The following is an 11,479-nucleotide window of genomic DNA, read 5'->3' on the forward strand; positions in this document are numbered from 1 at the left end:
CCTAAATCAGTGCAGATTGAAATGATGGGGTTGCGTGGGACTGAAAAGGCCACTTAAGGATGCAGTGTGTGCATGTGTCTGTGTGTCTGCGTTATAATCACCCCAATCAAGACTTACAGTGGGGTTAAGCCCAGACCCCCCATGATAATCCTTCACAGCGTTTTTGATCAGCATATGTTGTCGGTGCGACCACATGCACATGGTAACCATGCAACACATGCTAACTGTATCATCTATTAACATTGAAACCAAGAAGAAGGGTGTACAAGGTCAGTGGCAGTTGTGTATTTTTAAAGCTCAACTACATAGAAATGTATATTTTTTGAAACTATAATTTCAAGAGGAGTCAAAAGAATGATAACCTTGTTTCCTCTCAAACTCGGGTAACAATTTATTTTACATTCTAGCTTTTAATGCTGTTATTGAGATAAGAAAGCGCCACCGGTCAGACTTGAACCCAGGCCGACCCTTTGAGGGAAACATCCTCTGTACATGTGGAGTTCGCAAACTAACCACTAGCCCACAAGTGCCTCAAATTGGGGTAACCTTTAGTCAGTCATCTAAGCTCCCAAGAGTATTCTGGACCCAAACATTAAAATATAAACTAAATAAATCAATGTTCACTGTAAGGTAACAAGGCAAAACAACTTTTCTTTTCAAACTAATCCTTTGCCTGATTGGTTGGACTCTAGGAGAGGCATAGATGGCCCTGTGTTTAGTCTGCATGCAGAATGTGTGAGTGTGTCTACTCACCATTAAGTCCATTGGGGATGCTCCTATGATGGTGAGGTGCTGACAGGTCATCCATGGACCTCCTCATGGTGGGGCCCATCTTACCGTTCTCTGTGCTGGGCTTGTGTATGTGGTTGTGGTGGTCGGGGCTGCCAGCACTACCTGTGCTGGACGTGCTACTACCGTCTCCAACATCCCGGACCGTGCCGGTGCCCCCGTTCAGGTTGGTTAAACTGGACTGACTGTCTATGGAGCTTCTGGAGCCTGCTCCGTTCCTCTCCTCGTCCAGCATGAGGATAATCTCCTTCAGCTCAGAGTTCTCCCTCAACACGGTGTCCTGGTTGGCCTCCAGCTCCTTCAGCTTCATCATGTAGGTCCCCACCTCCTTCCACATGGCACTGGCCGTGTACCGGCCGAAGCGCTGCCACTCCCGGGACAGCTTCTTGCCCTTTTGTCGGTCGTCATCCAGGAAGCAGCACAGCTCTCGGAGCTCTTGGTTGTCGTCCTGCAGCTTCTGGTTGATCTCCTTCAGGCTTCGGATTTCGTGCAGGTGCACCTGCAGCCGCCGGTTGATGTCTTTCATCATGTTGCCATGCTCGATCATCAAGTTCATCTTCTCACCGTCCACCCTCCTTAACCTCCGGACCAGCTCCTCTTTGCTGCACCGGAGCAGCTCCTCGTCCGTCAGCTGGCTCAGCTCATCCTTCTGTCCCTCGGATGGATTTTTAGCCATGACTTGTCTTGGCTTTAAGTCTCAGATCTTTAAAAAGGGTGGCTCGAAAAATGACGGTCAAAGCTACCCAAGCCTTAGTTGCGGAATTGTGTGGAAACACATTGTCCAAAATATGAAAGTATCTCTTTGCCCTCCGCTTCAACAGGCCGTAAAGAAAATGAAAATAGTGTGATGCTATGGCAGCCCGTGCATGAACTGAATGCCCTCGAAAAATCCTATATGAATCTCCCAAAAAATGCAAATATTTACATTCCGTCAAACCAGAACACACATGATTTTAAATCGATTACCAGAGATTCTCAATCAGGTCCTGTCTGATAGTCATGTCAGCACAACAAACCGCGTCCCATTGCAATGTGCACCGACTCCACTGGACATCGCTCCATTCAAATGATGGTACACAGAAACACTAGTAAAAACACACAAGTGCTGGATAAAAGATCATATGAGCAACAAGAAGAAAATTTAAAAAAAAAAGCGTAAACAAGACACCTTAAAAAGCCCACTGTCCAACCCGGCGATGCTCTCCTGAACGCGTTTCCCCAAAGCCTTTCAACAACCCTGCTCGGATAAGCCTCTTTACTGAGGTGCTGTTGTTGGTGGACGGAGGATTGAAAGCGCTTCCAGCCAGCCAGTTCGGAATTAGCAGCCGACCCCCCTCCTTCCCGTCCAAACACTCGGGTTTGAAATCATTCAAGAGGATTTCGGCCAAGGCGGCCAATCAAGACGCGGGAGCGGAGTGGGCAGCAGGTAGATGAGAAGTGTAGTGAAGTCTCAGCCCTCTTAAAGGAACAGTAACACAAGTTCACCACTTACGCAAACATATTGTATTATTATTATTATTATTATTTTAAACTGAGCACTACAGATATTTTTAACAAGCGTTCATTTCAGTTTAAGCTTCATTGTGAATTTCGACCTTGTTAGTCATACCGGTAGCCTAAATTTCCCTGTTTAGCCTCAGACTCAAACAACAATTTCATTAACTGCTTATTATCCTAACTTTAATGGAACTGAGATTAATGAATACAAAGAATAAACAAAAAAACGTCTAAAGAGAAGTTTAAATGAGTAACAATTTGCTAGTTTTAATCCTCAGAGAATTTCACTTTAACAGGTGCTTTTGAGAATTATCGGCAATGTCATAGCGCCCTCATGGGTACACAGTCAGCAATAGCACAACACACTCACAGTTTGAGTTATCACTGTACAATAAACATTATGCAATGAAACTAGTTAGCCGGGCATTGAAGCATTAAAATGTTTATTTAGTGTACAATAATATGAACAAAAAAACCTTTACTCCACATTTACAAAAATATATATATGAAACAGATACAATAAACCATTTATTCATTTAGTAAAGATGTTTCTGAATTTCTATAATAGTATTCGAGATACAAAACAAGGTGTGAAGTAGGTAGGCTATGGAAAAAGAATAACACATTGCTAATGTTCACTTGAACATGACCATTGCTAATGATACTATTATTTGAAAAAAAAAAATCTGCAATCCTTCACACACACAAATCAAAAACATTGACGCATTAAAAAAGCTTTTAGTGCACAGCAGTCATTTTTAATTTAATCAGAGCAAACCAACAACCCAACTTTTTTATTTATGGCTATGGTGATTTTGCTTTGTGTTATGTTACTTTCTGTATTTGTTTATTACTTATTATCCCTGTGTATAGAGCACACTACTCCACTCATTGGTCTGAGCGTGCCGAAGTCCATTATTTCAAAGGTCTGTCTCGGTATAAAGGGTGAAGTCAAACCTCTAGAGCAACTTGACCATCACCACTTTAGGATAGGACATGGTTCTCAAGTTCCACTTTGGGGTTCAGAGACACCTTAAAAGTGCTTTTAATTTTTGTCCAAAATCTGTTTTTACTTTGTGTCACATAAGCTGGGTGCAGGGTACAAAGGTATGTTATTAAGTCTCATGGTTATATTTAATTTCATCAAATTTACATCAAATAAATGTTTTTAAAAATTGTGTTAGTGCCAGTTCATTTACCATTTATCTTTGAGGCACTGGAGGGTTCCCAGTAGAGCATACACAATAACTGGATATCCCCATTAAGATCACAGACTTTATAAAAAGATGGACAACATGACATCTCACCAAAATTGAAGCCAAAACATTTTGAGCTCCCAATACTCTCTGTCTGCAGTGAAGGACACAAAGCCTGCCTCCTCCATGTTAACAGATGGGACAAACTTCCAAATAAAAATACTCAACAAGTAAATTTTTTACAAACATAGTTTCATTCGTTTTAGTTATTTATTTTTATGATGATTTATGTGTTTGTTTGTTTGTTTTTTTAAGTCCACTTTTGTTAATTCATGCTTTAAAAAGGGGTATTAGGGCATGACTTACATCTCATGTTGACAAATGCGCCCCTTAGGTGCTATATTGAACTTTCCATAACTGTGAGTGCACGCTTCAGTTGGACTGTGCGGACCTGAGGGATCTTTGACATTTTAACAGCAAGTTGAATGTATGTTTTGGTTAGCAGAAGTAGAGGGCGGTCAATACTGCAGCTCCACCAGCTGATCCCTCCTGCTCACACTCTCTCTGCAGGATCTCAGCATCCTCAGTGGGGGCACATTGGCGTCATTGAAAACAGGAGGCGGGGAAACAGGTGTTATGTACTTCTTGATGTGCTAGATGACATAGCCTAATATTTGCTAAGTTAGAACATTTTGATGGAAAAGTGAAATAAAACACCCTCTATCTCGAAGGTACGTTAATTACTTGGGTGGGTTCCAATAGCTGTGTTTTTTAAATGATCTGCCCCATGAGGATCCTCTCTTTGCCCTGAAGTCTGCTGTGAGGAAGCCCTGATATGACAAAAGGAGCTCACCTGTGGCCTTTGGATCTTACCTCTGCTGGTTGAACACTGGAACATATATTTTTGTGGCGGTAAAACAGGCCTTTTTTGGATAATTCTACCTTTCCAGACATTGGTAGGTTTATCTGGCTGTCTGTTGAAGCCTCCATCAGCCTTGGAGCCATTTTGTCTCAGCAGGCAAAGAATGAATACAGCCCACACACTACAGTTCCTTTGGCTCAAATGTTGATAATTTGATAAAATGCTATTTTGTAGTTTTTATTATACATTATACATTTGATATACATCAGTATTACAGGTAAATAAAGCGGTTTGGACCCTCAGTGGTTAAAGGTATAAGAAATAAGGGCTAATTATATTGTTACAGTAAATAAAAAGTTTCCAATATTGTCATCCTTTCACACAAAATAATCATCATAAAAGTTAATAACCTGTTCAGCATCTCAGATTCTATTTCATCTGCATAAAGAAGTATTAAGTATAGGAAGAGTGTTTAAACACTTTTTAGCATTAAGGGCTTTTGTCACAGAGCCGCAATCGCGACATTAGTAAAAGCAAACCAACAACCCAGTTTTCACCACGTAAACTAATATGATTTATCCCCATGTTAAACTATTGTTTGCCTATTTCATTCTTATAATCCCTGTATTTGATGGAGCACACCACTCCACTTTTTGGCCTGAGCGTGCCAAAGTCCACGATGTCAAAGGACTGCCCCGGCTTCAGGGTGAAGTCAAACCTCTGGAGTAGCTTGGCCATCACCACTTTAGCCTCCATCTGTAATCACCCAACAAGCCATCAAATAAATACATTACGTTTTCAAGTATGTTTGTGTTGCTTAATTATGACCGTCAATTACCTGAGCAAAGTTCTGTCCCAAGCAGGATCGCGGGCCGAGGGCAAAGGGGTAGTAGCAGTAATAGGGCCTTAAAAGAGAGATAAGAGACAGCCCAGTTTAATATGTACTACTTATTTTATCCATCTGGGTCAATGTCCAAACATGTTGACCCAAAAAAATAAAACTTAATTATATAAAAGTTGTGCGTTACTTACTTTGGAGAATCTGGGTGAAATCTTTCTGGGTCAAATTTAAGCGGGTCCTTGAAGAATTGATCCATTCTCCCGCAAGTGTAGGAGCTTAACTGTAACATTTCAATAAATGATTACTGTTTATGTTTATCAAAACATTTTGGTCATGTGTTTTCAAGTGATAGGTGTCCTTTACGAATAAAGGGGGAATCGCACTATACAAAATTTTTTCTGTTCTGCTAACATTTCCTGTTTTAGGAAGTCAAGCCAACTGGATGACTCACAAAAAGTGTGACTCCTGCGGGTATGTGGACACCGTCGATGACCATATCTTCCAGTATGTCACGTGATGTGCCTGGAGCTGTTGGGTAAAGCCTCAGAGTCTCTTTGAGAACCTGGGGAAAAGTTACAGTGTGAGGTCCAAATCTCGTGTTTCACTTCAAAAACAAAACGGATACAACAGAATTTAAAAGAAAAAGGCATGTGAATAACCCTGGTTTAACATCTATAGATGGAATTGGCCCTAACATTGAGTTTGTAGAGGCTGCACAAAGAATTCACAACATCATAATGCAGTCCTACAAAAGAGCTGAGTCATGATGACCCTTCATGATATGCACCTGGGAAAGGTAAACCAGTTTTCCAAGATCGTCGTAACTAACTTCCTGTTTCATCCCGATGACATCATCCACCTCTTTCTTCACTCTAAGGGGGAGAATAAAACAAAACAACTGAATAAGCCACTGTTCAGTAGTTAGATATTTTGATATTTTAGATACTCTTTTTTTTAATAGGTCTTACTTCTCCAGGATATCGGGCTGTCTTCCAAGCTCCATGATGCAAAAAGCGAGTTGATTGGCCGTTGTTTCTTGCCCTAAAAAGTACAAGATGGCAAATGAACAGCTTTACAAAGACCATGTTCTACTGAATCCAAAATAACCCATTTCCCTTTGTAGAGTACATTTCAAACAAGCTAATACCAAAGAGTGCCCTGTGGTTGTTTCAATCACAGTGAAAACTGTCAATATATGAGTCTTTAGGGGCACCTGTATAAAGGTCAAAAACCTTTAAAAAATATAAATACACGAGTGTTTAAATTTTAAAGTAAAGTATCATATAATGATGAATAACAAATATCACCACTCTATGACTGAATAGGTTTTCATGAAATTACAGATGGATTTTCCCTTAAATAATTAGCCTTATTTGGTTGAATAAAGGAAGTCACAAGCTTAATTTAATACACTACACACACAAAGGAATAAAAATACTCACCAGCAATGAAAAATGTCACAAAGTTGTCCAACATTAACTCCTCATCTTCTGTTGTCATGCTGTCCTCTGTATTATTCAGAAAATACAATTATGCGAGTAAACAGTATTCTATTCAACTTAATATAAAATCAATGATAAAAAGATAATCATTAACACTGATGCCAAACATGCATAGTTACTGACTTGCTTTACCCTAGTTATATAATGTTTAAATGACTCAACAGGTAGAGGCTTACTATTCCATATCTGTACTGCAAATCTCACAACAATGAAAATAAATAGTGATGTCGAGATAGCGACACTTGCATTTGACCTCTTTCCTGCTATGGCCTAGTTACCAAACATGTCCTCCTATCTGACGCCATTGAATCTGAACCTAAGGGATCGTAACCTTTGCCAGCAGATTTGATGATTTGCGTGAGGATATCCTTGGGGACTTCTTCGCCGTTTTTCATGGCAGTCTTTCTCTCATTGATCCACTTGGCTCCAGTAGATCGCAGCAGGCAGCAAGCTTCCCTCACTTCATTGATGAATGGGCGGTTCTTTGGCTTGTACTAGAATTTCAAGATTTTAACTGTGTGTAACTTTTTTTCTTAACAGTTTTCATCATTGCCATTATTCTCCATCAAACTCTTCATACCTCAAAGAATGAGTCTCTCACGTAGTATACCATCCCTTTAAGGCATGTCTCGATGGCTTTTGGGAAAAGAGAACTATTCTGCAGCAGGTCTAACTCCACGCCGAAAGCAACCTAAGAATGAACAAGAAAACAAACATACTAATAGCGCTACAGCTTGAATTTTAAATCTTTCAAAACTTTTTTTGGTGTGTTTCCAAAAAAAAAAATTGGGGCTACTGCTTTGTAAGCTGTGAAACAGAATTTGGAAAAATACCTTTGCGATAACATCAAGAGTAACACAGTTGACTAGTTGTAGCATGTTGGCCTCGGTTTTCTTTTCAGCACAATCCGTAAGTGTCGTCATCAGTTTCTCTGCCCTCTCATTGAAGGTGCCCATGAGACCTCTCAGATACCTGGAAATAATGGTACCTTTAGAAAGTGCACTACAATATCCAGTACATATCTGCAAAGCTGCACAGGTTTTTATTTTAGTGTACAATGTTAAACAAAGGAAAAAAGAAAACAAGCATTCTGAACCAACAATGTATTTCAAAGGTCAAGCAAATAGTGTGATTATTAAAAGCTCACAAGCTGCTGAATGCAGGGTCCATGATCCGGCGCTGTTTATACCACAGTTCATGGTCCTGTGCTGTTATCAGGCCATTACCTAGAAACCTTTAAGAGGGACAGTGAACACAACACAAATTGAAATAACAAAAAAAAAGGTAAGTGAACCAACAAAGTCATTGTAGTGGTTCCATGAGTTTACTGAAACTACTAAAGGGTGCCGAGATGACTCTCATTATATGATGCTGTATATTAAAGCCCCGTTTCCACCGAGCGGTCCGGAAGTTGAAAACTAAACAAAATGTCAATATTACAAGCAAGAGGTCCTTCTATTTAAGTATTGCTCACTTGTTCCTTGGCCACTTTGACATGAATGTTGTAATTGAAACAGTATCTGTACATGCTTTAGATGAACACAGTATTCAAAGTTAATCTAGTCTGATACCTTTGACTAAACATGGAAAAGAGTCTCTTGTAGAGGAATTTGTCCTTGGGGTACTTTGGGGACATCAGGACTTCCTAAAACAAATCCAATGAAATAGGAGACACAGTTGTTTTAATGCAAATATTTCAGAGCGTATACTTATACATTTAACAAAAGCAAATGTAGAGGGCCTTTCATTTATACAGGATACAAAAAGCAGGTTTAATAAACTTTGACACTGTTTATTGCGCAATGAAATGGACGGTTAAACAAATACTAGGCTACTACAAGGCGTGGTGATTCAATGCAGTATCAGGGAAGGTCATGAAATTCTTATCCACAGATTCAATCTATTCTCTAGTAATGAGGGATTACCTTTGTTGTCTCTGGACAGGTCACAAGGAGAAGGATGTAATGCAGAGCATTTATCTTGCAAACAGGCCCATATGTCTTGGACCTATAACATCTGTATTATAAGTCTGAACCGAAATAACATATTTGATATACAATAGATAGATAGTTAAAAACGTCAGCTTAAACACATGTGTCACTTAAAAGCACACTATGTTGCCTTGTGTGTGAAATGTTCAAAGTGTGAGACTCGTCTTACAATCACGGTATAAAATAGCAGTAGCTTATAACAGCCTGTAGGGGGTCACATTTCGTTGGCATTGTAAAGTTTGTGTGTCAAAGGCTGTCATGAATTATGCAATGTTGTTCGGCAAAGACCACAGACTGTAAATATTAGGTACTAATTATTAAGACTTCATTTGCCTTTTGCTTACCATTCCAAAAACAGATCGTGCGTGTTTGTGCCAGCATTCATGACTTTCAAAAGCGATGGGGAATGTCCAAGAATGAAACTGTGAGGAAACAAAATAATGTCAGGTAACTTTAGCTTGCTTAGGTGACAAGATATCGAGTAAGGTTTTCGTGTCAAGTGGAAAACAACCAATGTCACTTACTTGTCTCTCGGTGGTCCAGGTATGTGGTCATATTTGTCATGAATGTGTTTTAAATACAAGCAGTAGCCAAGAAACGCAATTAAAACCAGAACGAGCAGAAACATAAACAATTGGGCAGTCCAGCCCAGAATTAGGTGAAAAATCGCCATTTTGAGACGTGAACTCCCACAGACCGTAATGCTGAACCGGTCGGTCTGTGAGTGACTGTGAAGTGAGTGAGTGAGACAGTCTGACGGTCGTTAACGAGCTCTAACGTGCTCAGGTACAGTAACTATGTCAGTACTCTTGTGAAATACAGGTTGTAAATGTATTGTCAAGTTGTGATTGAACTCTGATGGTGCTGTGACAGGCTCCATAGCTCAGTGGTTAGAGCACTGGTCTTGTAAACCAGGGGTCGCGAGTTCGATCCTCGCTGGGGCCTGCGTGTGAATCGTTTTCAGAATTTATATTTACCGTCCCGATTAACCTGTTTTGTTTCATGGGTTCGGTTTATGCCGGTGGCGTTATTACCTTTCTACATTAGCTTGACATTTGTTCCAACCGGAACTTCAAAGAAAAACATTTTGGATGCAGATTTTTCTTTAATTTCTTGTTCATGAATCATGTCAGTCCCACCAGGTCCATAACCAGGGTTTAGAAAATAGTGAGGTCCAGACTTTTTTTCTCTTATGTATTGTATTTAAGGCATTTCAGGTGTGCAAAATAAATGACTAAAAATGGTGTCTTCAAATGCAACCACACAAACTCATACACATTTACCTCGTATTTATAACTGTAACATTTGAAGCACCAAACATTTCTATCCTGCATTCTAATCAATTTTATGCACCAATCCCCGCTTTTACTGTACAATATTTTGTTTATAATCTAATATTTTCATCATTTTTAGTTGTTTTTTTCAAATCTCATTTTTGTTCATCAGACACATGTTCACACAATGATGAATGCACTCATTGCAACACATTAATATGGACTGGCGAGTTGTTGTGTTTTTGCATCATTCTAGTCTTGCAGAGTTTCTTAAGCTGTGTCTTTAAAAAGTTTCACTTTTGTCTCCGTTGTCGTTGTTTTCAAGACACAGCAAGAGAGAGCAGAATCACATTGCAGCATGCAGCTGCTGCTAAAAAAGAAAAGAACATTATTTGAAGTTTTGTGAATTTAAATAAACTTAAAAATGTACATCTCTCTCTTTTTTCTCTCTTTCTTTCTCTCTCTGGTCACCTGCTGAGTGTACACTCCTGCAATATGTAGGGGTGCAGACTGAGGGAGATCGGTCACCTACTAGTTCATTGGTCTTAAATGCAGATCGTATGGGCGGGAAATTTACAATCATTGATACAGATTTCTGTTTTAAAAATAATTTTTAATTACCAAGGTCCAGACTTCCAGGTCCAGGTGATCTCAGCTGGTTACGGCCACGAGTCCCACCCAAGAAAATTGTGGTCCAAAGTATTGAAATAGTATTAGAAGTATTTGTTAAGTCAAGACACTTTTGGAGTTAAATAATAAATACATAGGCCTAGCTACAACACAGTTTATTTTTCTACTGTTTAAACTGTTTACCCTTAGTGGTTTTTACACTTTGATGTGTTTCATCTTCCTATTCCACTTAATCTTACCAGACTGTGTCACATTAACTTTAAGAGGACGGAAGACAAAAGATGCTGCCATGCATTCTCTAAGAAGTAAGTAATTGATGAACTGGGATGAACATAAGTTACAAAGCTCTGACTTGGGATTAGTACTGTAAACAAATAGCTTTGTCTTAAAATGGGCTCGGAGATGGGAAATGTTCTCATTTCATCTTTTAATTCAAAGTGCTTATACTTTTTTGTCATTTCAGTTTTAAATGATGTATAAATTTATGTTTTCAAACCATGCAGCATTGTATCATTTTGGTTTTGTATTGAGTCATACCCTTTGTCAATTTACTGTTTTTCCTTTTAAATAAAGCAGAAGTAAATCTATGAGATATGTTCCTGGTGCATTTTGTAAACACCAGTTTACCAGTTAATTGTACTGCCTCCCAATTTAGTTTTTTCTAAACTGTGGCTCAGTTGGTAGAGTCGGTCATCTCTTTGTCGTTTCTCAACTGGAAGGGAAGGTTGGGGGTTCGATCCCCAGCTCAACCCCAAGTTGCTCCCGCTGCTTGGTCATCGGCGGTGTATAAATGTGTCTGAGTGGGATTAGTTACTTCTGATGGTCACTTTGCATAGCAGCCTCAGCCATCAGTGTGTGAATGTTTGTGACCTGCTGTGTAAAGGCACTTTGAGTAGC

The 11,479-nt window shown here is 39.5% G+C and overlaps 2 protein-coding genes and 1 non-coding gene across 6 annotated transcripts in view; 1 reads left to right on the forward strand and 2 right to left on the reverse strand.

Annotated features, from left to right (window-relative positions):
* Positions 1–2,302, reverse strand: part of ccdc85cb (coiled-coil domain containing 85C, b) — a 44,517-nt gene extending 42,215 nt beyond the window's left edge. For 2 of the 4 annotated variants that reach the window (XM_061052514.1, XM_061052510.1), the window contains exon 1: positions 754–2,298. In XM_061052514.1, coding sequence (XP_060908497.1) covers positions 754–1,465 — 712 coding nt within the window. In that variant the 5' untranslated portion in view covers positions 1,466–2,298. Of the gene's footprint in view, positions 1–753 lie in introns of all 4 variants that reach the window. The other 2 variants (XM_061052511.1, XM_061052513.1) reach the window with 2 other exon arrangements.
* Positions 2,303–4,543: 2,241 nt separating this feature from the next.
* LOC132985237 (cholesterol 24-hydroxylase-like) lies at positions 4,544–9,416 on the reverse strand. Its single transcript, XM_061052509.1, has 15 exons — positions 9,203–9,416; positions 9,023–9,100; positions 8,613–8,694; positions 8,259–8,332; positions 7,835–7,921; positions 7,521–7,659; positions 7,268–7,378; positions 7,019–7,181; positions 6,628–6,693; positions 6,154–6,226; positions 5,973–6,057; positions 5,637–5,747; positions 5,377–5,465; positions 5,183–5,249; positions 4,544–5,100 (listed from the first exon to the last, which is right to left on the reverse strand). Exons 1-15 carry the CDS (start codon positions 9,349–9,351, stop codon positions 4,936–4,938), a joined length of 1,539 nt encoding a protein of 512 aa, XP_060908492.1. The 5' UTR covers positions 9,352–9,416; the 3' UTR covers positions 4,544–4,935.
* A 134-nt stretch (positions 9,417–9,550) lies between these two features.
* trnat-ugu (transfer RNA threonine (anticodon UGU)) lies at positions 9,551–9,623 on the forward strand. The gene has a single exon. It is a non-coding gene; the product is annotated as a tRNA-Thr (tRNA).
* The last annotated feature ends 1,856 nt before the right edge of the window (positions 9,624–11,479 follow it).

The sequence above is a fragment of the Labrus mixtus genome, chromosome 12 (assembly GCF_963584025.1).
Source record: "Labrus mixtus chromosome 12, fLabMix1.1, whole genome shotgun sequence".
In the NCBI taxonomy this organism is placed as follows: domain Eukaryota; kingdom Metazoa; phylum Chordata; class Actinopteri; order Labriformes; family Labridae; genus Labrus; species Labrus mixtus.